This window comes from Struthio camelus, chromosome 22 (assembly GCF_040807025.1).
Source record: "Struthio camelus isolate bStrCam1 chromosome 22, bStrCam1.hap1, whole genome shotgun sequence".
NCBI classification, from domain to species: Eukaryota; Metazoa; Chordata; class Aves; order Struthioniformes; family Struthionidae; genus Struthio; species Struthio camelus.
In genome coordinates this window covers 4,820,893-4,848,142 of record NC_090963.1, presented here as the reverse complement: position 1 = coordinate 4,848,142, position 27,250 = coordinate 4,820,893, and the positions used below count along the sequence as shown (strand labels likewise).

At 47.9% G+C, this 27,250-nt stretch overlaps 2 protein-coding genes and 3 non-coding genes across 6 annotated transcripts in view; all 5 read left to right on the top strand.

The window, feature by feature from the left end:
* Nucleotides 1-11,267, top strand: part of CLMP (CXADR like membrane protein) — a 48,691-nt gene extending 37,424 nt beyond the window's left edge. For both annotated transcript variants that reach the window (XM_009674059.2, XM_068916965.1), the window contains exons 2-7: nt 1,600-1,757; nt 2,479-2,680; nt 3,538-3,705; nt 4,112-4,234; nt 5,884-6,025; nt 7,497-11,267. In XM_009674059.2, coding sequence (XP_009672354.1) covers nt 1,600-1,757; nt 2,479-2,680; nt 3,538-3,705; nt 4,112-4,234; nt 5,884-6,025; nt 7,497-7,791 — 1,088 coding nt within the window. In that variant the 3' untranslated portion in view covers nt 7,792-11,267. The remainder of the gene's footprint in view (nt 1-1,599; nt 1,758-2,478; nt 2,681-3,537; nt 3,706-4,111; nt 4,235-5,883; nt 6,026-7,496) is intronic.
* Nucleotides 11,268-14,949: 3,682 nt separating this feature from the next.
* Nucleotides 14,950-20,644, top strand: HSPA8 (heat shock protein family A (Hsp70) member 8). The gene is made up of 9 exons (XM_068916724.1): nt 14,950-15,268; nt 16,208-16,417; nt 16,976-17,181; nt 17,277-17,429; nt 17,524-18,079; nt 18,428-18,630; nt 18,963-19,161; nt 19,462-19,694; nt 20,187-20,644. Exons 2-9 carry the CDS (start codon nt 16,213-16,215, stop codon nt 20,370-20,372), a joined length of 1,941 nt encoding a protein of 646 aa, XP_068772825.1. The 5' UTR covers nt 14,950-15,268; nt 16,208-16,212; the 3' UTR covers nt 20,373-20,644.
* On the top strand, nt 18,263-18,353 carry LOC138061938 (small nucleolar RNA SNORD14). The gene has a single exon (XR_011135944.1). It is a non-coding gene; the product is annotated as a small nucleolar RNA SNORD14 (small nucleolar RNA).
* On the top strand, nt 18,772-18,868 carry LOC138061937 (small nucleolar RNA SNORD14). Its single transcript, XR_011135943.1, has one exon. It is a non-coding gene; the product is annotated as a small nucleolar RNA SNORD14 (small nucleolar RNA).
* LOC138061936 (small nucleolar RNA SNORD14) lies at nt 19,776-19,872 on the top strand. Its single transcript, XR_011135942.1, has one exon. It is a non-coding gene; the product is annotated as a small nucleolar RNA SNORD14 (small nucleolar RNA).
* Nucleotides 20,645-27,250: the final 6,606 nt, after the last annotated feature.

The following is a 27,250-nucleotide window of genomic DNA, read 5'->3' as shown; positions in this document are numbered from 1 at the left end:
CCTGAGGGATGGGTGCGCTAAAAACTCGGAGCCAGATCTGAGAATGGGAGTGGGGAGTGGATGAATGTTTCTTAAACCAGGGTTGGTCCCAAAGAAACGGCAAAAGCTGAGGAAGTGTCACTTTCGATGTCATTTTTCTGCTTTTTTTTGTGGAAAGGTGAGGGAAAAGTTAGAGTCACGCCCTCTGAAGGCAAGTGCAGGAACAAACTTAGCGTGTATCTCTAGAGCTTCTTACGCTCTTGCCAGTTATTTTGCTGTATTGTCACAGGATTGTGTGCTCGAATACACACGTGTGCCTTCACAGCGTTGCCAACGCTCCCAGTCTTAAATCTGTCTCGCAATAGACATATTTCACTTTGTTTCAGCGAAGAAAAAAAAACGTTTAGGCCTCCTTGCCACGGAGCAAAATTTAAGAACAACCCAACCGTGCTCTGAAGATACAAACGCGAAAGGTGAATGAATGACGTTCATGCCGCAGAAACGCGTACGGGGAACTCATTTGGAAAATTTTTCATTGGGTCTCAGAGCAGATCTAGAGGTGACCCTGACCTAAATGCCCAGAATTTTCTGTATCTCTGACCTTTGGGGCAGGTTTTAATTGAGTTTGAGCCTTACCAGAGCCCATCTGTTACCAAAACGTGGAGACTCGCGAGGCTCCGGTATGAACCCCTGACTGAGTTGAGTTTTAGCAGGGATGTAGTTGCATTTCAGTATGGCAGAGCTTCAGTATAAAAAGAAACCTGGAAAGGCGGAGTGAATTTAAGTCATCACTGTATAAGTCATGCTGAACGCTGTTTTTTTTCTGGGGTGTGCTGTTTCGTGGATCTGGTTTTAGGGAGGTACGCGTGTCTTGGGAGCCAGTCAACAACATTTATGAGGCTTGGATTCCCTCTAGTGGTTTAACTTGGAAAGATTTCCCCCCCCTCCCCCTTGACAAACTGTTTTTGACAACTTCTGTTTTTTGATGTTGCTTTTCCAAGACACCTCACTGCTCTACTTGCACTGCGCCTTTCTTTAAGGTTAACCTTTTTGTTCCCAGTCTGGTTTCCGATTTTCAGTGTTGAAGCGCGTACAAAGAGCATCCTCTAGTGGTAAGGACGATACTGCAGCCTTGTCACGCTGGCAGAAGAGTAGAGCCATGGGTTCTGAAAGGCTTCCAGGCTGAAACGATGTTCGTGAACGAAGGTAGTAAAAGGCGAAGGCAAAAACGAGGAAGTAATTTGGAATTTTTCATTTATAGAGGATACAGATGTATATGTAACTTGCAAGTCTGCAAACTGCTTTCGTGGTTTTCAGGCAATTTTCACGGTGGCAAATAAACATTAACAAAAGGTTTATGTGATTTTTATCACTGACAGCTCTGGAGCGTGAAGCCATCTGTTTTTCATGCTTAAACGCTAGTGTGAAACTAACCCCCGATGTATGTACACATGTCGTCTTTAATCAGCTGCAGCCTGTCCAGGAAGTCAAGCTGTTGGGTTTTCTTTTATGCTATGAAGCAAATGAAGAAGAATCCGGTGAAATCTAAGCCAGCGCCCCTTGTCGCAGCAGAGGTAAATCCTTTATCTTGGCCTCTGACTGCTGGCATCTGTCTTTCAGCTTCCTGTTCTGTTTGGATATCTGAGGCCCAGACTGAATTTAAGAGAGTGGCTGAAGAAAACGTGACTTTGCCCTGTCACCACCGCCTGGGCCTCCTGGAGCAAAGAAGCTTGGATATCGAGTGGCTGCTGCATGTTTCTGAAACAGTACAAAAAGCGGTAGGTTCCCTTTAGCCGCAACGCATATCCGCTGAGAAAGCGCGCTTGTTTCTGTGTTGTCATCGACAGCAGCCGTTCATCTAAAGAGACTTCTGTGTTCTCCTTTTTAAGTTATACTGTGGGAGTGTCTACTGTTTAGAAAACATAACTGATTTAAAGAGATGTTGTGAAATGTCTACGAGATATTTGATATGCACGTATCTTGTATTGGAGAAAGGCACTAATGTAATTGGGTTTGCTTTAAACCAGCATCATTAATGAGTCATCTCTGGATCAAACTCAAAATAGCCCTTCAGGTTTTCAGAAATGACCGTGGATTTTGTACATCCACTTTTTGAAAGCTCTCTTTCAGAAAAAATAAGGGAGTTTAGTACTTTTAAAAATCAGGCCGCAGGTAACTTTAATTAGCTTGGCAAAGCCAGAGGCTGCTCTTGTATATACTATGGCACAAGCTGATGTCCGTGCTGGGGTTTTGACACAAGTGTAAATGCTCGGGTATAAACCTCTAGCGTAAACACGGTTTAGGTATGAGTCTCAGACAAGAAATCCTTCTTGTAGAGTAATTTTCTACTCTGCCACAGGCTTCCTGCATGGCCCCGGGTAGGTCACTTAACTATACAAAACATTAGTCCACAGTTTCTGGAAACGCTTTGATTTTTTTGCTCCGTATACTGAAAGTAACACTACAACTGTCTGATCAGTGACTCTCTCTGCTCATCAGGTAATCACTTACTCTGGAGGCCACGTTTATGACGACTTGAATGAGGAGCAGAAAGGCCGCGTTTCCTTCACTTCCAATTTCCTTGCTGGAGACGCGTCCTTGCAGATCATATCCCTGCAGTCCAGTGATGCAGGAAAGTACATATGTAAAGTTAAAAACGCTGGGCAGTACGAATGGGCTCACATCACCCTGAAGGTTGTAGGTAAGGTCATTTTGTTGTTCTTCCAAAGGAAAAAAAAAATCACTAGACTCATTTCCTGGAGGCGGATTTATTTCAGCAGGGTATAAATACACAAAGACGTTTCATGATCAGATTTCACTGTCCAACTCCCTATCTGTCTTTGCATTTTTTGGCAAAGGACGGAACACAGGAAAAGCTTAAGGAAGTGTTTTGAGGTCAGCGTAATCACTTGCAAAATCACGTAAGCCGTTCTTTTCAAATTACGTTTATGATCTCATCGCAACCCATAACGATATCCTAGCTTAGCTGGTGACCACCCTATCTGGATCTCTCACTGAGGACTCTGGGTTCATGTTCCGGGACTCCATACTGGACCCAGTCAGTGGAGGTGACCTGTAAACTGCTGGGGTTAGCATTTCTCCTCCCCGATTTCAGTTTATTGGTTGGCTTTTGGCACATATGTTGTCATCCCAGAGAACAACTGTTGCGGCCTGCCAGATGCTATGGGGAGGGAGAAGGAGGAAGAAATGGAGAAGGGGGGAGGGGGGGGGAAAGATGTTTTCTAAATAGTATCTAAAGAAGGAATACAGCGATACAGCTACACGGGTGCGAGTATGCATGAGGCCAACTGCCCCAAACCACCACGGGGCATTTTTATGTCTATGGGCCAGTCAGCCCTGCTTCTTAAGACTATGAAACTGCACAAAGTTGCAGTTGAAGTCCATTAGCAAGCATCCCTGATGTTCTCGATGGCGCTCTCTAGAGAAGACAGTTCTGAGAAGCTGCTTGATATGTGTCCTCTTGCCAAAGAAAGGGTTTTCCGCTGAGAAAATAGAGGTTGTGGCACGTGTGGGTGACCTGTGTTCTCTTTCTTGCAGAGAAACCTTCCAAGCCCAAATGCTGGCTAGAAGGGGAACTGCTGGAAGGAAAAGAAGCCTCCTTGCAGTGTCATTCTGCATCTGGCACTGCACCCATCTCCTACCGGTGGCAGCGCTTAAGCGAGGACGAAGAGAGACCTGAACATCTCCCACCTACGTCGAGAGTCAGTAAGTAAGGTCGTTTTCTCTTAGACAGCGCATGCTCAGGAAAGCCAAGTAGCCGCGCGTGCTTGAACTCTTCTCTAATCCTGACGCTAGAAGTCATCTTCCCCGTCTTTTAAACGGGGAACGTTTAGTGGCAGGGACAGCAATGGCGTACCAGTGCTTCTCACTATTGCAGCTGGATGATGGGGCCCTATAACAAGGGAGTGAATGAGCGTCTAGGGAGTTCAGCGTTTTACGGAAGGTTGACAAATGATCTTTTGTGAGACATCGTTCACTCTTCTTGGGCTGACGTGGCCTGGAAATTCAATCTGTGTTTCTGCGTCCAGGTTCTGTGTGCTATTTGCCATCCTTCGTGGCTTCTTAATTTAAAGTGTTCTGCTTAATCCTGCTGCTGTTTTTCTTGTTTCAGACATATCTAATCCCGGGCAAGTTCTACTGAAGAACCTCACACAGATGAGTACGGGTTTATACCAATGCATTGCCACCAATGAGGCTGGACAAGAAAGCTGTGTTGTTCAGGTGACAGTGCAGCGTGAGTATCAGTGCATAACTAGTATTCGCACCGCTGGATGAGCAGCATTGCTTCCCAGTTGTCCTGTCTCTACTGATAAATTCTCTGTGCCACACCTTTGCCCTTTCATACTTGAATCACGTGAAGCAGTTCTTATTTATTGCCCTCATGGTTTGCACAGCATTCCTCAGGATACCCTAGAGTGGTAAATTTCTTCTTCAGGCTCAGGCATCTTAGTCTATTAGAAAGTTTGATTTTGAGACTAACTAACGGAGTACTAGGAAAAACGGCTGAGCTATAGAGTTTGCAGAGGCTACAGTTTGTAGTGGTACTTATGGCTGGAATGACTGCATGATGAATTCCTGTCAACTATAAAATCCCAGTAGGTAGTTCATCATTCCAATTCCAAATTAAGTATCTCTCCTACCTGAGATAGTAAACTAGCTAAAGGTAGCCTGAAAAGGCTGTCTTAGATGTGAAATAGCGTGCCGAGTAAAAAGTTACTTGTGACAGAATTTGGGTTTAATCCGCGTTTAATAAATTCTAGCCTAAACGCCAGAGATTACAATGTTCTACGTGGTTAACCACATCAAGGGTGTGTACGCGTCTAAGTACCAGTGCCTTGCATATGCGTGCATGAAAATGGGTGGAGTTTAGCACCAGCACTGATGACAAATCCAAAGACTACAGTTTAGCAGGTTTTTGGGTGCAGCTCTCAGGTGAGATCAGCAAGAGGTGGAGGCGATAAAGGGCTGCTAATAGAGCAGTCTCTTCCGTGGCGGTCCCACAGCTTTGGAATTTGTCTGCCCAACCAGGGTAGAAAAAACTGGAACAGGGTCATGTAGCAAGGAAAGCCTGTTCCCCTCAGGCACTGAAATAAAAGCATCTGGGCAGCTTTTATGCCAGTTGAAGTGAGGTGGTTTAAACCTCGCCCTGAATTGGTACACCCTCCGTAGGGACAAGCCTTAGGGAAACAAGTTCCAGCCAAACCCAGCCTAATCCCTTCTTTATCAAAAGAAGGTTTTGTACAGAAGCAACTGAGGGCTCATACGCGTTAGAAAGCGTTGTCTCATTAACCTTGTTGTTTTGGATGGAAAAATGCCCTGCGCTCACACAGTGCGGTCTTCCTTTCCTCCTCCTCCTCTTCCTCTATCGCCCTCGAGTCTCTTTTTTCCTCAGGAGAATAATTCATTTTGAAAGTGGATTGTAATAATTTCAGGGTGAGTTAAGGGGAAAAACAACCCTCGTGGGGAAACGTTCGTACTTCAGACGTACTCTTCTGCCTCCAGGAAAGTGCTTGGTGCCTGGCTTCAGATGTGGATTGCCCTGTCTTTTTACCTCTGTGCTTTCCGTGGCTCTGTGATCTTATGAGAGGATTCCTCCTTTGCATTTAAATTGTGGCACACAGCCAAAAGCCAGAGCACTTGTGATCCCTCCCTTATAGAGCTGAATACCATTCTCAGTGTTGATGCCAGTGCCCAGTTTTAGAAATACTTGAAGATAAAGTGCTTCAACCTCTGCATGAAGGCCTGCTTAAATAAGTAGATGAAAATAATACATTTTGTTCTGATTTATACCCAGTGGTAAGAATTCTAGTGTGGTCTCGAATCTGACTATATGGACCATAGTGAGAGTTCACCTACTAACTTAAACGTTTTTCTGGACAACAGAGGCACAAAATATTGGCATGATCGCTGGAGCAGTTTGTGGAGTAGTGGTGGGACTTTGCCTTCTTCTCCTGGTGGTGAGGCTGACAATAAGGAGGAAAGAAAAAAAGAGATATGAAGAGGAGGAGGCCCCCAATGAAATCAGGTAATGCCTTTTATTGAAACCCCGACCTTCCACCCTCTGTTCTTTTACTTTCACATGGGCTCAGCATGATCCAAATTAGCGTGTTTTCACTACTGTTTTAAGCAACCTAGCTGTAAGGGTCTGCAAAGGCTGTTCCAAAAAAACTTGTAAAGTCTCCCTGAAATGTCAAGGACAAATTCCTTCACTGTGAGAATTACCTTTGTGTCGACAAAAATAGATAAAATGTAGTATGAAACCCAATAAAAATATATTAAATGCAATTTGATAATGTAAAATATATGTTTAATAATGTTTAATGAACAACTTCCTCTCTTGTTTGCAATTTTCATCATTGTTATGCATTTCGTTAGCCCTCTCTGGTACGGGATTCAACCCGCTTGTCCATTACGGTTTGTAAGATTTGATTTGTTTCCTTTAAATTCCAATCTCTGTTGGGAATGCCTGCGAGGCAGGCAGGTTCTCACAGTCTTTCTCGAGTCTTTAGAACAACTGGGCTTCTGGATTTAGCTCGGGGTTGAAAATCTCGTGAGCGTCTATGCGCAGAGTTGAGAAGCCTCGCCCTGAGCGTGCGTACCAAGAATGCTGACGCGTGTTCTTTGAGCTCCTTCGTTACGTATGCGTGAGGTCTGCTACTCACTCCTCTAAGCAGAGATTTGGTCTCTAGCCAATTGAGCCCGAAGTTCTCAGGAAGGAAAGCGCTAGAAAAAGAGACTTCCAGGAATGAGTTTTAGCTGCTCCTGCCCTTGAAGAACCCTTTTGCATTTGCATCCTCTTTCCTATTTGTAAAGGCTGTCGGCCCTCCTATGACATCTGTGTACCGTTAAGCAGGAATCTCCGTAATCCGTTCAGCAGCTGATCTCTCTGCCTGATGGTCAGGTTGCATACATAACCAGCAAGAAGCTGTTCTTTCCTCGCTGCCCTTTTTCCTGTTTTCTTTGCTTTCAAATCTTGAGTGCCAGTTTCCCCGTTTTTTTTTTCTTTTCTTTTTCAGTCTCAGCTTCAGCCTCTTCTTGCATCAACTTTTCACCTGCGATTGGTACCTCTTTCTTTTCCTCTCTCTGGGCCCAGTTCTTGCATTTCTTTTCCTACCCCCATTTTTACTAGTAGAAGAACTGGTCTTGGCTAACCCTGTATAGGTGATTTGTTTACAGAGTGGACAGTTATATCTGAACTCTTTGCGCTCATTCCACAGACCTCAAAGTCCCACATAAAGAGCCAGTCATGGGCAGCATGTATTTCAAAAACCATTCGACCGATAGCTCCGTAGAGCCAGAGGGAGTTCAATCCTCAAAGTTATGTAGGACAGAACCCGGAAGACCCAGGGCCAAGATCAACCTGCTGGGCAAACGTGCTCTGGGTGATCTGCAACTTCAATGAGCAATTGCTCATTGCAGCAGCAATTGAGTCTAGTAAAACGTATGAATGTTTCTATTCTCATGGTGTTTGAACCCTGTTATCTGTTTGATCGCAGAGAAGATGCAGAGGCACCCAAAGCCCATCTTGTCAAGCCCAGCTCCTCTTCCTCTGGCTCCAGGAGCTCACGTTCCGGTTCCTCCTCAACCAGGTCAACAGCCAACAGTGCCTCTCGCAGCCAACGGACTTTGTCGACGGAAGCTACTCCTCATCTAACTCCTCCCCAATACAGCCAGAGGGAGACGGAAGGAAGGGAAACTGAGCCAAAGAAAGTTGACTACGCTAACCTGATGAAAATGAGAGCCACACTGGTCACGGTGCCCGCCCAAAGCCGAGCGTTTCAGACCGTGTGACTGCTTACGAGCCACCTGGAGACTCCTGCCATCCAGAAACACTTCACATAGCACCAGCCACATAGGAATAGTTAGATTAGCTTGTTATCTTCCTAGTCAGCTTAATTTTAGTCACTTCTGAATATTCACACCACAAGAAGCCCTCCCACTCCAATCGGTCTTACACCTTCCTGCACTGAGGTTCTGGTACAGATTTTTTTTTTTGATAAATTTGAGGGAAAGGGGAGCCTTCTGTTTAAATTAACTCTTTAGGAAATGGAATACCGAGTGTTTTAAAAACTACAGCTGAAAAATGTTAGCTAAGCGCTGCATAAATGAAATGAAACCAAAGCTCAGGGTTTTTTTTTTTAAAAGGGATCAACGGAGGCAAAAGGGTGGACCACGTTCTGGTGAGGTTTACGAGGGAGGGGAAAGTCTTTTGTACTGGTTTTGGTGAACTTTCTAAAAGAACCATCGTCTTAGCGGAAGTTCTTGAGGCAGCTTCTTTGCTAAGGATTGTCTGCTGGTCAACCTCAAGGGAAACTTAACAGCTGCTTCTAACTTCTGCATTCAGTCTCCTAGTGAAATACATTTGGAGGCTTTTAACTGAAGGAGAAAGGAAAGGGAACTCGAAAAGATTCAGGGATGCAGTAGTAAGGCATGTGTCTGAACTAACATCTGTACTTGGGAAAGGACCCTTCATGTCAAGGAAACAGGTGCTTAATTGCCAGAATAAACTTAATAATGCACCAGTAGATCTGGCCAGGAGCCCTGCTCTGCTCTTAGGGTCAGCATTGTAAATCAGCAGTAACTCCACTGGAGTTGTCTGTGTCAAATGAGCCTTAGTGAGATGCGAATCAGATGCTGAATCCAAAATGAAGGCAGCACCTCAAAAAGTAAGGGCCACCAATCTCCCAAAAAGCCCTGGAGGAAGCATTTAGAAGATATTTTTCCTGATTTTCCCGTTCCTCTGCTGTGAATTCACCAGTTTTGGGATGAGCCATGCTGTAGAAGCTTTATGGGGAACTCTGCCCAAGGCTGGATGAACAGCATCCTTGAACTGGCCTTCAGGCATCCAGGTAAGAGTGGAATGACAGAGCATATTGTGAGGAAAATACACCAGGGGCAGGAAAACAAATTCAGAACTTAGGGAACACGGTATGTCTGTGTGCATTGTCCCATTTTCCATCAAGCGCTGGGCTTCGTTCTATTGTTGAGGCTTAAACTTTAGCAGGATTCAAATGTGCAGGAATCACACAAGCGTGCTCTGTGATTTAATTAGCCAGAATAAACATTTATAAGGGACATAAAGCCTTATGCTTCAAGTTGCAAGCCAAACAAGAAATGGTGCGAGATAGGGGCAGGCTTCTGCAGGCGGACGCTCCTGTAACTTTCTCTCGTTTACACTTTCCTCTGAAGGACTTGGCTCTGGCCACTGCTACACACAAGACACTGAGCTTGTAGGTCCTAAATGCCTGTATTCTTACATTGTCAATTTTCTCTGTGGCCGGATTTTTCATTTGAAGGAGGGAAGGTTTTCTCCAGTTTCTCCAGTGGAAGGACTCCGCAGGAAGATGGATCAGCACAGAAGAACCGTGAATCTATAATTCTGTCGCTCCAGGAATGACAATTAACGTCCTTCTCTGACTGAGGCCTGGCATTCTAGCTTCTTTGCTTGAGATCTTAGAAAATACTTGCTGTAATTTCTCCAGGAGTACCAAAATCTGATCAAAAACAAGCCTTGGATTTTTACTTCCTTATGAGAAATAGTCTCATAAAGCAACTTGCCTGATATTATCTGAGAACGTCACTTCTTAGTAGCAGTCACCCATTCTCCTCACATGCAGCATCCACCTGTAACTTGATCTCTGTACCCAAGAGTCAACCTAACCACCCTTGGTAGGACAGAGTACCGATCTGTTGTGGAAGGGAGGCAGTCTTGGATCACGGATTTAAACCAAGGAACCCTCTGGTATTAGACGTTTGATAAGCTTCTATGTTCATGACAGCTCCTGGTGTTGGACATTATGTCATTTTACCTCGGCACTTCCCCTGGATACTCCAAAGGCACGTTCCTGGCTCGGTCGTGCCTTCGTAGATGGTTGCGGCCGTTGCCGTCCGGCAGAAGTGGCTGTAAGCGTCTGTGACTGCTCTGCCGTTTGCTCTTTCGCTGGGCCGTGAAGGCCGAGACCCTCCAAAGCGCTTACAGGACGCTCTGGAGCTGGAAAAGTCCTAAACAAGAGCATGAGCAGGGCTGCTTAAGCAGTTGGTGGCTTTCCTGGTAGCTTACTGTTCAGGAGTGAATGCTACCCCTGTTCCCTCAATGGATTATCTGAGGATGTGATTCTATGGGTATACAAACAGGAGCAAATTTCTCAGTGAAGAACACATGCCGGAGCAACTGGAGGCTTATTATCACAGCATGGGGGTAACAGTTCAAACAGTTGAGCTGGCTAAGGTCTAGGTGCAAAATACCTAGCTTGCTTCTGAGTCACAGGCCAGACTTGCCATTAGCTAAGTGAAGGAGCCTGTATCTACAGCCTAGAGGCCGCCTGCTGCCAGCTATAAGAATCTGCCCAGCCAGCTCCTGGCACGCTCTTTCCTGGAGGCCTTTGGGAATGGGCTGCAAGACAGATGTGCCATGGCAGCCCTCTCCTGGCTTCCAACTTCCCTGGAGCAGGGAAGTCGCTCCCTGTCATATGAGGTACCTGATCGATAACATGGGAGGAAAGGTTTATGGACCTTAGGGAAAAGAGGTTAGTCGGGAGCAATCGGTGGGGGAGCCTGGTGTGTCATCTTTCCTAGCCCCTGTCAGGAAGCAGGTTAAATGCGTGCCGGCTATCTATGCATGCAGCAGCTGCAATGGATATGCAGCATGTGTGAGGAAAGGGCACCGTGGCCCTCCCGTCATGGGAAGATGTGTGGCCCTAGACAGAAAGCCTGGGCGTCACCGTGATTCAAAAGTGCCAAGTCTGGAATGCTGTGGTGCTTTTCAGACCACACATCAGTGGCCTCACAGGTAAACACAAGGCAGTCGGGCACTTCAGTTGCTAACAGGAAACCAAGAAAAGATCCTTACACCAAGGAAATGTGAGAAAGAGATTATTTCAAAGGCATGGGTATTTTATTTTCAAAGGGACATTTTCTGAGCTCGGAATGATAGCATCAGGAGTCTTACAAGGGAAGCAGATGAACCATTAGCCAAATTCTATTTTGTAAAATACTGTATTTAAAGCATTTACTGTCATATACCAATTATTACTAGAGTGTGATTACATGCGTACAGTCTTATGTAGCTTTCTTTTGTTTCTCTGCAGCTAAACTGCGCTTACATCTCTCTCTTATCTGTTATAATTGGTGTACTTGTACTGTGTCTGAACAACTCGGAGGAAAGCAAATATTTATTACAGATTCCTTGGAATCAATGATTTCATAATTTTTGTTTGGTTGTTTTATAAATAAACGTGCTGCAGCGGAAGTGCTACAGCTCGACTACATTTGTACTGATGCTCTGTCTTCTGTGCTCTGGCATGCTGCATGCTCTCATGCTAAATTCAAGGAAAAAGGTACGGAGGCAAAAATACCGTTTTTTAGCTAACGAGAATTGTGTGTGTATTTACAACGCCTAGAAACTGCAGGGAAGCCACACTTTATCCTGGGGCTTTTTTTCAGTCTAAAGTACATGACAGTATGAAGCATGATGTAAAAGCTTGGATGTATTAAAGTAAATGGAGTTTTTTTGACTTCCATGCAGCTATTCCACCTGAGATGTTTTGGCTGAGGGACGTAGGTGCTTCCAGCTAATGTGGTAAATAGTGCCCGTGCAGACAGCACAGATAAAAATCTAACGCTAGCACAGCTCTCCTCTTCCTGCGTACGCAACCTTACTTCTGAACCACTCTGTGTATTTCAGTTCATCTCCTAAACTGTGTGAGAGATTACAGTGAAACCTTTAAAACCTAAGAGCTGTGTACAGACAGTTTAGATCCTGCCTACAGATAAATGTTTTGCACCAGCTAACAGGAATCTAGTCACAGAGATGTAGGTGGAATTTAGACTAAGTAAGTATGATTGTGGTTGATTTCCATTGCAATGGTTCAGCCTCCTTTCCCCAGAGTGCTTCATGCAGAGGTCTCCCAACGTCAGCAATCTTCTTTACAGAAAGCTCTGAGTGAAAGTCGCAACGCAGTACTTGGAGCGCAATGACAACACAGTTGTCTGAGAGGTGTGTCCTTCTCCTATCTCCCTGATTCATGAGGAAAGGCTGCTACTGCTTCCCTCCCGAGTCGATGACACCCAAACTTCTGATTAGGCGATACGCATTTCAAGGGGAGTTGTGCAACTGTGTACTTTGGTACAGTATCAGAAATCTTGGGTTATTTTTAAACTGCGCCAGCTCCTACTGACACACTGAAAGGGGATAACACAATGGGGAAAATGATGATCGTGGTAAGGGGAGCGCTGCCCTAGAAATGCGTGAGTTTCAATCTTCAACCGGGGCCCTGCAGATGCTGCTGCTGTATAAATAACAAATGCTATTCTTACGATAAAGAAGCACACCTCTGATGGTCTCTGCTATCTTTCCAATTCTGTTGTAACAGTTAAAAGGAGAAGCAGTCTTTGACCTAAGGTACCAAACTGGCTTCAGAAAACAATGTTGGAATTCATCATTTAAAAAAGCTACAACAAAAAAATACCCCATAACGTTTGTCCTTGTCCAGCCTACTGGGCCTTAATTTGTCTGATTTACAGTCAATGGGCTACCTTTGTCAAGTACGTTAACGGCCTTTAATTTCTAACGTAGTGAGTTGGTTGCCTGACTGCCCTCCTCCCTGCGCAATCTTTCTGGAGGCTGCCTTCGCCTGGCATGAGTCAGCTGTGAAAAGTATAGCTGCACATCTGAGTGGCACCCTCTTTAATTTCAAGGTGCTAGCGGTGCTGTTCCTAGCTCCTACTGAAATGCTGCTTGTCATTTTAAACAATGGAAAAAAATGCAGAGCCAAACCCTTGCTAACAGCACAGTCCTCATGAGACTTGATGCACGTATTCAGTGCAAGAGTTAGCAGTGTGTGGCTGAGAAGGATCTTCCGGGTAGCACAGGAAGGAACTTAGAGCTCCAAGAGCTGTACTCTGGACGGGGTGGAGTGTGCTTTGCGTGCCATACCCAGTCAGCAAAGGGCCTGTGGTTCATATTGCCCCCCACAGCCCCATCTTTAAAGGCAAAGGAGGGTAGTAGCCCTTTCCTTTCTTTTCTTTCTTTGTCCTGTTGCACCTCCTGTCTCTTTAGTCTCGTGCCCCCAAGTTTCAACCCCAAACTGTGCCTTGTGCCGTCACCCAGAGGTGCCAATTCAGGTTCCAGCACTGCCCGTGGCAGAGCACAGAAAACGTACAAGCCACAAGCTTGACAGGAGTGACTTCCTGTGGGTCAGCACACCCACGGCATCTGCCGCATGCAGGCCCCTAGCTGGGGCTACCTGGCGAGAAGAGCCTGCACGTTGGCGGTCTGATAAGAAGTTACCAGCTGTCGGCTGATCCAAGGTAACTGCATCATACTCTCTGGTAGAGGTAACCCAACATTGCTGTGGAAAGACAAGTTAACAGGTATGCGCCTCAGGGTACAGGCACGCACGCACACAGGAAGCCCTCACAAAGCACCCTTTGACTGGGATAAGGTTTAAAGATTTGTGAGCTCCCCCCAAGCACTGGACTTTAAGGCATTAATAGGAGTGCTTTTGTCTAGGGCCAGGTCAGCGCACAGCGTTGAGAGAGAGCACCAGGAATGCTTTTCCATGTTGTTCCCGTTCTACGCCGCAGAAGTTCCCTTGCCCTTTTTCCCCGCTGCACAATTTCGCAGTCCAGTGAGAATACAGTTTTAGTTTAGCCCTTCTCCTCATGAACTCCCTCTGACATTTTCACGCAGCGTTTTATGTCACGTAAACATCTGATGCGACTCACAGCACTGCTGCCGGAGCCTGGCCTGAGGTGCTTTACGACCTCTGATCAGCTTTCAGCCGAAGGCTCCGAGACCAGCTGAACATTTGTGGCCATCCACCCGCTCGCTTGATCCCAGAGGACGCTAAAGAATCTGAACAGCTACAATTTTCCACCGCTGTTCTGGGCCTCTATTTCCTTTCTACTGAAGTCAGGCATACCGAGAGCATGCACCAAGGGCAGCGAGCAGCACTGACATAGGAGGAGGTATCGCATTACCCCACAGCTCCGTCTGGGGCGTTACCACAGCCAAGCGTGAATAGCACCGATTAGGGGAGAAGTTTGTAGAGGCCAGATTCTCCTCGGTGGAGAAAATACCACGTCGCCCTAAAACAACTTAAGACAAGGCGGTTTCCTCCAGCTGAGCGAGAATTAGGGTTCGGCGAGCAATGAGAGCGCCTCACCTTCTACCTTGTGAGACAGAAAATGGAAGATTAGGCTTGCCACACGCTGCTAGGAAGGATTATCATCCCGAGAGATATTTAATGAAACAAAGACTTTAGCAAGTCTTTAAAAGCGTTAGGCAATGAGGCATGAGTTAGCATAAAGAATCACAAGTGCTGTCGTCTGTCTTAGAGCAGGAAGGGATCCCTGACGGTTTGGCACACGCTTGGCATATTCGGCCTGCGCTGCTAGCTCCAGCTGACTGTGTTTCCCTCCCAGAAAGCCTAACGCTCCCCTTTTGGGGCTGGGTTTCATCTCTCTAAAGACGTAACACGGTCCATGAGGTTTGGAGCTGTGTGCCGTTCGTTCTGCCGAGACGCTGAGTCCGCTAATTGCGAGCCCCAGGGGCAACCCTGCCGCAGCGCCCCCGTCCCACCCGCCCCCGCCCCGCGTCCTCCATCTTGTCTTCTTCCCGCTCCTCCCTTCCCTCCGCCAGCCACCCTCTACGCAAATATCCGCCCCCCCCCGGCCCCGCGATCTGATTGGTCATTGCCACCCCAGCGCGCCTTTCCCCTCGAGCAGGAATATGCAAATGAACCTCCAAGCGCCGTGTCGCGATTGGCTGCGATTCGCGCGCTCGCGCGCTCCTTCCCCCCCCCCCCCGCTCCGCCACCGCCTACTCCTTCAGCCTTCGCTAACCAAACGACGTCACCGTCATGCAAATACAGGGGCCGCGCGAGGGTTCTCATTGGCTCCCGCGCACCCGAGGCCCCACCCCCCGGTCCTTGCTGGAGGGGGACGAGCGGAGGGAAGCGGTAGGTGGGTGGCGGGGGGAAGAGAGGGGAAAACGCATGAAGGTTCGAGAATGCCGGCCGGCGGGCGGGCAACGCCCCCTTCCGGCGCGCGTCACGAAGGGCGCGGGTTCCGGCGGGCGGCCATTGGCGGGAAGGGGTGTAGAAAGCGCGAGCGGATTGGCTAGAGCGGCGGCCAGGGGCGGGCGCTTCTGGAAGGTTCTGAGGGGGTATATAAAGGCGCCGGGGCGGGAGGCGAGCGCTCTCATTCAGCAGGAACCTCAACGGAGCGTCTAACCCTGTGCGCGCCTGGGTCTGTCCGTGCCGCTCAGGTAACGGGGCCGGGGCCCGGCTCGGCGGGGGCAAGCGATCGCCGGGGCGGAGGGAGGGAGGGGGAAAGGGGTGGGAGAAAGTCCGTGCTGCCCGCAGCCCGGGGTGCCCTTGCCCGCTGGGGGGGAGGGGGGCTGCGGGGGAGAAGGCAGGGGTGGGGGGGGAGCCGCCATTTTGCCACAGCGCCGGTCGTTTTTCCTGAGTCGGCGCAGTGCAGCAAAGGCTCCGCTGAGCCGTGTTTTTTTTTTTTTTTTTTCCCCTTCCCCATGCGATTTAGTAGTTGTATGTTGCGCTCCTCCCGTTCCCTTAGGCGCTCTTCAAGCAGTTGGGGAAAGGGAGGTGGGGGTGGGGAGGGTGCTTAGCGCCCATCTCGTCCCCCGCCGGGGGGGGCGGCAGGTAGGGCGATGTGGGTGGGGCGAGAGGGGCATGCTGGGAGTTGTAGTCCCCGCCGGTCGGGGGAGGAGGGGGACGGAGCGGGCCACCACGTGGTGGTGGGGGAGGGGGGCGGTCGGCGTGTGCCCGCTGGGTGCCGGGTGGGTTGGTGCCGCAGCCGTGCTGGGGCTGTGCCAGGCCTCATGGGCCGGGAAGCTCTGCCCATGCGAGCCGGGGACTACGTTTCCCAGCATGCAAGATGTCCGCCGCCGACCGCGTGGTCCGAGTGGGGAGCTGCATGACGGGAGATGGAGTCCGCGGCCACGTGCTCTCGCACGTGGTTGGGCTCGCAAGCTCCCGGCTCTAACGCAAAGTGCTCCGACTCCCAGTTGCCATCCGTGTGCTGCGGAGAGCAGTCGCTGGTGAAACGCGCACTAGCGGAGCGTTCAACGTTGAGGTTTTCTATGAGGTGTGCTTGCTGTGGAAGACTCGAACTGCTGATGAGCTATTAGATGCGTACCTGGCAACCTGTAACGAAATAACCTTGTGAAACAATTATCGCTTTCCAGATAAAATGTCGAAGGGACCAGCTGTCGGAATTGATCTTGGCACCACCTATTCCTGTGTTGGTGTATTCCAGCATGGGAAGGTGGAGATCATTGCCAATGACCAGGGTAACCGGACCACGCCAAGCTACGTTGCCTTCACAGACACAGAGAGGTTGATTGGTGATGCTGCAAAGAACCAAGTTGCAATGAATCCAACCAACACAGTCTTTGGTAAGAAGGCTAGAAGTTTTGTGTGGTTTTTACTTGTTTGCGTTTGCTTGGATTGTAGTAACTCGTGTTCCTGTTGAAAAGAATTTATAGCGGGTGGCAGGATCAAGTTTCCTGTTGGAAATTTAAGTAGCTAATTAACTTGACTAGCGGGACAAGCGAGCAGTAAGTTCTTGCTTATGTTAAGCGTTCAGGAAGCGTGCCTTACAGATAAAAGCTTGCTTTGCTGCCACTGAATCAGACGGCCTGTGGCAGTTCCCGTATTCAGTGGCCTTGACTAAGTACGTTAGCCTTAATTTCTAGATTGCGCTAAGGCTTTCAATACGACTGTAGCAGTTAGGTGTAGGTTGCAGCTAGGGTTGTGAGTTCGTAGTGACGTGAGGTTTGTCTACTTGGGAGTGGCAGCTTGCTTACCAGCGCCTGAAATGAAATTTTAGCAAGGCGCTAGTAATACCAGGTTAACGAGGGAGTTCTTCCACATCGATTTTTTTTTTAAGGAAGGTTTCTGGTGCCTCTGTGCTGCGATTGAAGAGGTTTATTGTAGTCCCCTGTGTTTTCCAGATGCAAAACGGTTGATTGGGCGTAGATTTGATGATTCTGTTGTCCAGTCTGATATGAAGCACTGGCCTTTCACTGTGGTGAACGATGCTGGCAGACCAAAAGTCCAGGTGGAGTACAAAGGAGAGACCAAGAGCTTCTATCCAGAGGAAATTTCTTCAATGGTTTTAACCAAAATGAAGGAAATTGCAGAAGCATATCTTGGAAAGGTGAGGTGTAGCCCTTCTCAGGGAATTGTAGCAAAACCTGATAGGCGTGAGTCCTTAAGGCGTATAACTCACTGTTCCGTTGGCCTTTTTTATAGACGGTTACGAACGCTGTTGTCACTGTACCAGCCTATTTCAATGACTCCCAGCGCCAGGCTACAAAAGATGCTGGAACCATCGCAGGGCTCAACGTACTCCGAATTATCAACGAGCCGACTGCTGCTGCTATTGCCTATGGTCTGGACAAGAAGGTAAACCGTGAATTCACTGTCTGCGTGACTAAAGCTGCTAAGCTAGCACTAGAAAAATCTCAGTTGCATCACGAATATAAAACTTCACTTGCAGGTTGGTGCTGAAAGGAACGTTCTTATCTTTGACCTTGGAGGTGGCACCTTTGATGTGTCAATTCTGACTATCGAGGATGGCATCTTTGAGGTGAAATCCACTGCAGGTGATACTCACTTGGGTGGAGAAGATTTTGATAACCGCATGGTCAACCACTTCATCGCTGAATTCAAGCGCAAGCACAAGAAAGATATCAGCGAGAACAAGAGAGCAGTTCGTCGCCTGCGCACTGCATGTGAACGTGCAAAGCGTACCCTCTCTTCTAGCACTCAGGCCAGTATTGAAATTGATTCTCTCTATGAGGGCATTGACTTCTACACGTCCATTACCAGAGCTCGCTTTGAAGAGCTGAATGCTGACCTGTTCCGTGGTACCCTGGATCCTGTGGAAAAGGCCCTGCGGGATGCCAAACTAGACAAATCGCAGATCCACGACATCGTGTTGGTTGGTGGGTCTACTCGTATCCCAAAGATTCAGAAACTGCTGCAGGACTTCTTCAATGGCAAAGAGTTGAACAAGAGCATCAATCCTGATGAAGCTGTGGCTTATGGGGCAGGTAATAATAGCTGTCAAAAGCTGCGTGTGTGTTCTGCTTTTTCTGCGTTTTCGTAGCTCAAGCTGTTGGGCGAGGCTGTTAGCAAACTGACAGCTGAGCTCTGTATCGGCAGCACTGGTGCAGGCTTTAAGTTTTGCACCTGAATCAGTGAACCTCCTAAGGCAGCAAGAAGCCTGTTTTCACTTGCAATGATGAATCAGATTCCAAAGCCATTCGTAGTTTCCACCAGAGGTCTGCTGATGATGGCCAAAGTCTTCCTTGGATGTCTGAGCGAGTTATTGGGGTAGCTAGCGTGAGGTGTATCTATCTGTTGCAGGGGTCTGACGTTGTTCTCTTATTTTTTTGTAGCTGTTCAGGCTGCTATTCTGTCTGGTGACAAGTCTGAGAACGTACAGGATCTGCTGCTGTTGGATGTGACGCCTCTGTCTCTCGGTATCGAGACTGCTGGAGGTGTCATGACGGTCCTGATCAAACGGAATACTACCATCCCCACCAAGCAGACTCAGACATTCACAACCTACTCCGATAACCAGCCTGGTGTGCTTATCCAGGTAGGCAAGCAACACTGAAGTGACCTGATGATGGGCTCACTCCAGGAACCTGTAGACCCTGAGCGTACGTGCTTTTTTTTAAGTAAGCGTTGGGCAGGAGGCCTTTCTGCAGTTCGTAAGTGACGGGCAGTTGATATTTGGTTGCAATGATGAAAGTGATTCCAAAGCCATTCGTAGTTTCCACCAGAAGTCGAAAGACTTGTGTTGGTCCAAGTACCTTCCTTGGATGTCTGAGCGACCATGTCACTTCAGGATAGATCTTAATTTCTGAATTGAACTTAATTTCTGCGTGGTCAAACTCGCAATGTTCACTGTGTTTTTTTTTCTGCTAGGTGTATGAAGGGGAGCGAGCTATGACTAAGGACAACAACTTGCTGGGCAAGTTTGAGCTGACTGGTATTCCCCCTGCTCCCAGAGGTGTACCGCAGATTGAAGTAACCTTTGATATCGATGCCAATGGCATCCTGAACGTGTCTGCTGTGGATAAGAGCACTGGCAAGGAGAACAAGATCACAATAACAAATGACAAGGGTAAGCATTGCGTGGTTTTGAGGGTGGGAGACTGCCCAACTGCTTTGCGTTTGAAACACTTCAAGCGCTTTAGCTAAAATGGCTGCAGTAGGTATTGATAGTTACAGTGCAGTTAGCCCCAAGTTCCTCAGAAGGCCTAAGAAGCCCTTTGAGGTAACGGAAGCTTGATGGGCCTTGAGACTGCCTTGTGCGCCCAAGTTAACTTGGGCGAGTTTAGAACTTGGAAGTAACGCAGACTTCAGTCCTCGACTAAAAACGCCTAACTCCAAGCCTAACTTGAACCGTGGTTATGCTCTGTAGGCCGCCTGAGCAAGGAAGACATTGAGCGCATGGTTCAGGAAGCAGAGAAATACAAAGCGGAAGATGAGAAGCAGCGTGATAAGGTGTCTTCTAAGAACTCCCTGGAGTCTTACGCGTTCAACATGAAAGCCACTGTTGAAGATGAGAAGCTCCAAGGCAAGATCTCGGATGAGGACAAACAGAAAATCCTAGACAAATGCAACGAAATCATCAACTGGCTGGACAAGAATCAGGTATGTTTGCCTTCTGTTTGGGCAGCGTTTACTTTGTAGCACGCTTGAGCTACAAAGAAAGCTCAGTGTGTGCAGAACTGGTTGCAGTGATGAAAGCGATTCCAAAGCCATTCGTAGTTTCCACCAGAAGTCGAGAGGCTTGTGTTGGCTTAAGAACCTTCCTTGGATGTCTGAGCGACCGCAGACCCGGCAGGCCTTTAGCTTTCTCTTCCGGTTCAGGCTGGCTAGCTTGCAAGTGTGGCCGCCTGTGACCCTGTTGCTTCAGGAGCAATTAAAGCTTAGACCTCGAAATAGGCATCTCGAAGTAGACTTACTCCTTCAGAAGTAAAGCAGAACTGTAAACTTGTCTTTAACCTGGCCTGCTCCAAATGTCACCTTCTGGTCCTGAAGGGTGGGCTTTTATTAGGTGAGACTCAGTAGTGCCAGCTAACTTCCAGGCTGTGTGTGTCAGTGGGTATAGCAGATACTGACTGAGTGATTTCTCCTTTTCAGACGGCTGAGAAGGAGGAGTTTGAGCACCAACAGAAGGAGCTGGAGAAGGTGTGCAACCCCATCATCACGAAGCTGTACCAGAGTGCAGGAGGGATGCCAGGTGGGATGCCCGGTGGATTTCCTGGTGGTGGAGCACCTCCATCTGGGGGAGCTTCTTCTGGACCAACCATCGAGGAGGTGGACTAAAGACACTGGGAAATGCATTCCACTAGCAGTTAGTATTGGAGGACCCCTAGCTGGGGGTTAGATTGAAGGACCCAAACCTGTAGGCACATCTGGGTATATTGCCAGATTGAAACTCCATAACTGAGCTGCTGTAAAATATTTCTGGGCATTTTAAATACTTGAACATGTGCACAGGAGGGGAGAGGAAATACCATTGCACTTTACAGTACTGTAAACAAGTGGAAATGCAATTCATGTCCTGAGGAATAAAAACTATTTAATGGGCATCACAATGCATCTTTGTTCAGTTTTTTTTTTGGGGGAGGGGGAGGTGTATATTATAGTGGGTGGGGTGGAAATGAAATAGTACCTGAGAAGGTCATGCTCTTGCCTGCAGCAGTAGCTGAGTAATTTTACAGCTCCAGCCAGAAGGGTTTGTGGAGGACACGTTTTTTCTTTAGGTCACTAGAGGTTGTCAGCAGGTACTTCCAGTACCAAAGTGATAGTGAACAACATGACTGGAAGGTCATAGTAGCTAGATCTACCTGGATGCTTCAGTCTTAGAGCCCGCACTAAGGTAGCGGTAACTGTGAAATTGTTGGCTCACCCTAGTCAGGATTAGACTAGTGATTAATGGAAGAGGTTTTTCTTTTGATCTTTTGAGTTAGCCATGCTTAAAGCCCAGCGCTAAGGAGCCCCTTTAAAAAGGGGCGTAGGAGAAAAGGTAATCCTTTAAACATCAAGTCCCCTGCCACTGGAAGGGCTTTTTCTCCCCCCTTTAGGTGGGGGGATGAGTTCTGAGGCCTTTTTTCAGGTGGGAGATGACTCATTGGGCTGTACAAGTAGCCTTGCACAGCCTTAATGAGGTTCAGATCATGAGTTCCAAATTTCTACATTTTTGTGAGGAAGATGTATGCTTTGGACCCATGCTCTTGACTCCTGGTTTATTTTTAGGTCCTTTCCAGGTTAGTTTTCCCTTGATTTTTTTTTTTTCCTGAGGGGCTTTTGTTCTCCTATCTCTTGGGAATAATTTAGGGGTTTCTTTTTTAGAAAAACTGAAGTACTCAACTATTAGAAATCTCAAAAACCCAACAGGAAAAACAATGCTCTGATCATTTAATTGCTGCTTTTTGAGGGCGTGTTAGCTATTTGGAAGGAATCATAATCCTGCCTGGAGAGGATTTGCCGGAAGAAATGCCCGGAGGAAAGCGGGTGGGCCCACAAAAGGTGGGAAGCCTTGCATATCATCACAGCAAGAGGTTTTTCTGTTTACCTGTGTTTCTGGGTTCTTTTCTCATCAGTGGGAATACAAAAAGGGTTACTGCTGTTGAGGTGATTATTACCTGCCTTCATCCTACAGGGTATTTAAAAGCCTGAGGGCGTGAGCCACGGAATGGGGCGGGCAGTCAGCTTCAAGATGAAGTTGTGTTCTTGCCTGTTCTTTCTGTGACTTTTGATCAGGAGCTGAAGTTTTGTTCCCCGCCTTTAACACCTCTTGCCTTCCTGTGTTCAGTAATGGAGCACTGCTTCCGTGGAAGCTTTGCGTGGTGGAGGGGCGATTTTTATTGGCATCAGAAAAATACACGAGTCACTATTTCCTAGTAATAACTGGAAAATAAGTGAGGCGGTTGTACTTACTCACAGAACAGGGAAAAGCGGCATACTCTCTGACTTGTATTAACCTCTAGCATTGTAAGTGCCATTTAGATTGGGACTGGGTTTTGTATTAACAGGCTCTGCTGCAGAGCGTTAGTCATGCCTGGTTACACAGATGTATGATGGGTTTTGCCCACCAGATGTCAGTAGTAGTTAGCAAATGATCTCAGAAAAAGGTTTTGATTTTTCTGGAGGGTTATATTGAAATCCAGCACGTGTCTTTATTCGAGAGCTCTCGGCAGGTACTGACATCTGCTTTTGGGGCTCACATCCTGTTTAGAGGGTGCAACACCTTCATTGCAGCAGTGGAAGTTAAATGAAGTAGTGTTTGGGGGAAAGGGGTGTTTTAGGGCCTGTTAGAAATGATGGGTTAAACTAGCCTTTTTTATTAGGATGGCGTGTAGAAGTCTTGTCAGGACACCTTTCTAAGTTATAATTTAAAATCCTCAACCTTGTTAGGCTGAGGAACAAGGCCTGATAGTGTAAGTTACTGAACAAAGGCAAGTTACGATTGACTTCGGGCAGTGAGTTAGGAGGCCAGGGATCTGAGCCTGAGAGGGAGAGAGGGGAAGGGCTGCTGACGAGGTTGAGCGTGCGCAAGCGTTTGGACTACAAAATAGGCACGCTGAGTGGGTTAAATTAATGCAAGTGAAGAGTGCCAACCCTGTGGGTGTTTCACGTTCATAAAAGGGACAGGACAACAAAGAAGCCTGAAGAGCTGTGTCCAAAACAGGGGAACTGTTTTTAGGACAGTGTAAGGATAAATGAGGAACGGAGCAGAGGTGGGATCGGAATCAGAGGTGGTAATTCCCTCTCTGTTACGAGTGTTGCTCAATTAGATGGAGATTGGGTAATAGGGCTGGAGCCTTTGCAGCAGTACCTGCTCAAGGCTAACATCAAGGAAGACCACCTGTGTAGCTGCAGAAGTGCTGCTCTGTGAGAGGCAAGGAAGCAAATGCAGGGAGCACGTGGAGTTCAATTTGTGCATCTTCAGGATCCTGTTTTCAAAATTGCCAGGGTATTCGGCTTCGTTTTCTTTACAAAGGAGCAAGATCTATCTTTTTAGGTGCAAATGGGAGCAAGCAGAGGAAGCAGCAATACTGTGTTTGACAACACGAGGAGAGTGCTGCAGGAGGCAAATTCTGCGTTCAGCTGCCTGGCCTTCCAAACTGGCAAGTTTTGCGGCCAAGCGGCTATTGCGATGACTCAGTCGTGGGCCACCCAGCTCCTGTGCCCGCTGATACGTTTCTTCCTTATGAGAGCTGCCCAGTTATTCTGCTCTAAGGGCTGTGCAGAAAGAGCTAGTCACGCAAGTCACCATTTTCAATGACTGCCTCGTTAGAAAGGGCAGAGTTAATTCGTCGTTCATTTGGGCGGTGTCCGAAGCTATCTGGATCTCGTCTCCCTGGTAAGCGTCATAGGGGTTGTCTCTCCTCAAGTCATCGGGTTGCGTTAGTCTAATAACGGTATCAAACTTCGGCTGCCTAGTGTCCTTCACAAGCGCTAGAGCAGGTGTCGGGTTTTCCTCACGATACGTTTTATCTTTCAGCATGCTTTTGTTTAATATTGTAAAGGAATGACCATTAATTTTGATTTCAGCATAGCAACTTCCTACTGGAAGTTTGAGCAGAGAGCAAAGAATCTTTCACGTGTCTTTGCCTGGGATTTAAATGCTAAGGAGATCGTTCTCTGTATGATTTCATACTAATATGCAGGGTGGTTTGAAAAGCGTACGTCTAGTGGCAGTTTCACCCCTGCAACTGTTTTCAAATGTCTTAGAAGCTGAGAGTTGTCGGTGGAGCAAAGCTCGGGCTAAACTGAGGCCCATCAACGACCAGTGTTGCCTGAGAAAGGGATAGGAAATCGAGCAGTGAATAGGCTAAAGGGAGAGTTTTTACCTGATACCCAGCCAGTAGAGACTGAATTTATTTCTGCTGAGGAGGAATCTTTGATTGCCCTGCAGGTATAGAACATAAACATGCCGCATAGTTTCTTCACAGGACAAGGCTCAGCTCAAGGCTTTGCTTGTACAAGCTCAGAAGTCTGTGTGGACGCTGCTGAGGGCCTTCTGCCTGCGTTCACCAGGGTGAATTAAATCTCCACGGCTTTTCAAAGCGTTCGGGCATTTCTTTTCAGAGATGAAGAGTGCTGTGGCTGTTTTGTAGAACGGGCAAGGAAACGTGTTACTGTCTTTCCCTTGTAACAGTTCCTGCTTTTAGGTGTTCGTGAGCTGTGTGTGTGAGAGACGGGAGTGCGTTTGTTTTTGGTAAAACTGTGATAGAGGAGCACAGGTTAAGTTTGGGCCTCAAAGAGCTGCCGTCAGTGAGGTAGCTGGGAAGTGCTGAAGCTCAGGTGGAGGCAGGCTGAATTTCCGAGCCGCCTTATTCAAGAACCTAATTCGGCCTCTTGGAAAAATAAGTGACTCGTTCAGGGTTTCACAGGGAGTCCGGGGGCAGAGGTAAGAAAAAACTCTAGGGTCCTTGTCAGGCTTTAAAACAAGTCATGGAGCCCTTCAGGGAGAGAGAAGCCTGTGTGGGCTCTGGGAGTCAGGCTGAGTACTTAAATTTCCTGCACATACTGTCTGAAAATGCAAAGAAAATGAGCTTTCAAGAAGCTTCCGCAGTTTCTTAAAAAAAGCACTGCTGAAAGACAGCTTGTTGGGGTCTTATGTCTTATGACTGAACCCAGGCTTATAATCTTAACGCTAACTGACCAGTCCGTGCCTTGGAGACCAGCAAACTCACTAGTCCCCCACAACTGCCGAGCTGCTGTTAACCCCATCCCAATAACCTTGCGGAGCCCCCACGGAAAAGGAAGGTAAAAAAAGCACACCAAGAAAAGTGAGGGCTGGGTATTCAGCGCTGGCAACAGCTGGTTGTAGGGAAAGGGCATGAATCAAAGCCCTGATCTGAAATTGCCTGTGTAGAAGGGCTTGCTGTAACAGTAAAATGCAGCTAACGCAGGAGAGCAAGCAGCCAGCTGTTTGCTGAACCTCAGTACTTGCCTCCTCTCTTTGGTCCAGTGCCTGTTTTTTCATCGCACGATTGACTCCGGGGCCGTTTTGTTCGGGCTGAAAGACGGGAGAGGAGCTCTTGCCGGAGGAGGCAGTGAATGCAAGGGTCCTGGGGCCTTGAAAAAGCAAGCGTTACTAGGTTGGCTGGCTTTGCACCCAAATGAGCATTGAATAAAGGCCAATCTCTTCTGATGAGCAAGTAGGCAGCCGGTCTGAAAAGGAATACGAGTCAGGACTGCCCAGTGCCTTCAGGGCGCCTGGTCCCAGCAGGTCCCCGAGGTCTCCGTGCACGCGAGTAGCTGGCAGTGACCTCCTGGGTTGTCCTTCCGAGAGGGTGCAGGGCTGGCAGCTCCGGTGCGAATCTCCTGTGTCCTGTAACGTGGAGGGTCTACAACCCACGGTCTTCGCGCAAGCAGCATCTGAGCACCGGCTCTGTGTGAGCTTGCGGCCTCAGCAAATCCTTGCCCGAATAGTGCTTTCTGCAGGTCAGTTTGCAACTCTGAGGCAGGGTAGGTGGCTCTGCGGTTGCTTGCCTCCTCTTCTGCAGCTAGAAAGATGCCTTTGGTTTCCTAGGCCCTTTTCACTAGCGGTAAAGGAAAATACAACCCGTGGTAGACTGATGCAGAGGCATATATATTATCGGCTCTTTCATGAGATTTGGCCGAGAACAAAGCAACCTCCTGGGCGTATTCTGCTGCATTTCATATACCGTGTGGGATTCTTGCCATTCAAAAGCAGCGACGGAGCATCTAAGCCTGCTATCTGGGAGCAAGGTACAGACAATCGTCTGAGTCGTAATCTCTGCCCCTTCACTGGATTTATTAACAAAACTGCCTTTAGTTAGCAGACAAATGGGTACTCAGCAGGCCTCTACTCAGCCCTCCTTCTCCCCTCATGCTTTTTCCTCCCTTCGTCCACTATCCCGCATCATCATCCCGTTTCTAGCAATTTTCCAACAACGCCTAATTCTATTATTCGGAAAGATTTCCCACCGGGCGGTAGTTTATTTCCGTCATCAAATCTCTGATGAAATCTTTAGACACGAAATATTTAGCCCGATACCAACAAATCGCACATAGTGTTAACGTGTCACAAGCTGCCTGGAGACAGCATTAGGCTGTAATTTGAAAGCGAGTGAAGTGATAATGCCATGCGCCGCTTCTTTTGTGAGCGCGCATTAATGCATCTTTTGCCAGGGCTACGCATTGACAGCAAATCGACTCACACTAGTAGTATGCGGGAGGGTGGCAAAATTGGGGGTGATGCACAAAATAAAGCATATTGACCAGCCAACTGCAGCGCCTCAGTAGCCTTTAATCTATTACTGCCCTCGATGGGGCCGTTTTAATGCAACTTTACTGTCAATCGCATTTATAGTCACACACTCTGCCTGCTGGGGAGCACTGTGAAAATGGCAGAAGTTGGAGCATGCTGTTGCTTAGAGCTCATAGTTATCGATTGCGGCTGGGCTCAGGAGTCCGAGTTATAATTATTTCATTAAGCCATTTAATGGTTATCAAATATGAACCCATTCTACCATTCCATTTAGGAAATGCAGCCAGCTTTAGGTTTTATTGTTAATCCATGTTGATCTTATTTTTCTTAAACCGTCCGACGCTTCGGAGCGGTTGCCGTTCCCCCGCCAAGGTCCTCGGCGTATCGATCCCGGGAGAGCTGCTCTGAATGAGGCTGGACTGTCACGGGGAGATGGGATCACACGTGAGTCAACCTGCGCTACCAGATCCTCCCAGATGATCGCTGGATGTCCTTGGCCCCTCTCTGACCTGTAGGTAGGGATGGTTAAAGTGAAGGGGTTCATGCAGTGTGTCCCTTTTTCAGTTAAACGCACAGCCTGGTGCAGGCAGGCACCTTTCCCCACGAGGTGGGTACGCAGCTGGAAGCCAGCAAAGCTGCTTTATCCTACCAGGCCTGACTCGGACCGGGCAGAGAAGACTCTCAGTCTCCCCTTATGGGAGACGCGTCATGTGTATGTGCCTCGGTTTCCCCACTGCTCGAATGGAGTCACTTACTTCTGTTAACTCCATGGAGGTTAGGGGTGAAATGGGCCGACTAGGATGACCCTAATCCTCCCCTTACTCAAAGACGCAGGTCCCTGGCTGTTGGCACCTGCCTGCAACACAGGGAAGGAATACCTCTTCCAAAGCGTTCTTCGTTTTTGCTGAGAAGGCGCAAACAATGGCTTCGTTTTCCTCCTCTAACTAGAGTTCGG

What these genes read in the sequence shown, in the direction of transcription:
- HSPA8 (XM_068916724.1), top strand. Translation starts at nt 16,213, where the DNA reads ATGTCGAAGGGACCAGCTGTCGGAATTGATCTTGGCACCACCTATTCC. An exon ending in CACAATAACAAATGACAAGG is followed by an intron (nt 19,162 to 19,461) that starts GTAAGCATTGCG and finishes TATGCTCTGTAG; the next exon opens with GCCGCCTGAGCAAGGAAGAC. An exon ending in ACTGGCTGGACAAGAATCAG is followed by an intron (nt 19,695 to 20,186) that starts GTATGTTTGCCT and finishes TCTCCTTTTCAG; the next exon opens with ACGGCTGAGAAGGAGGAGTT.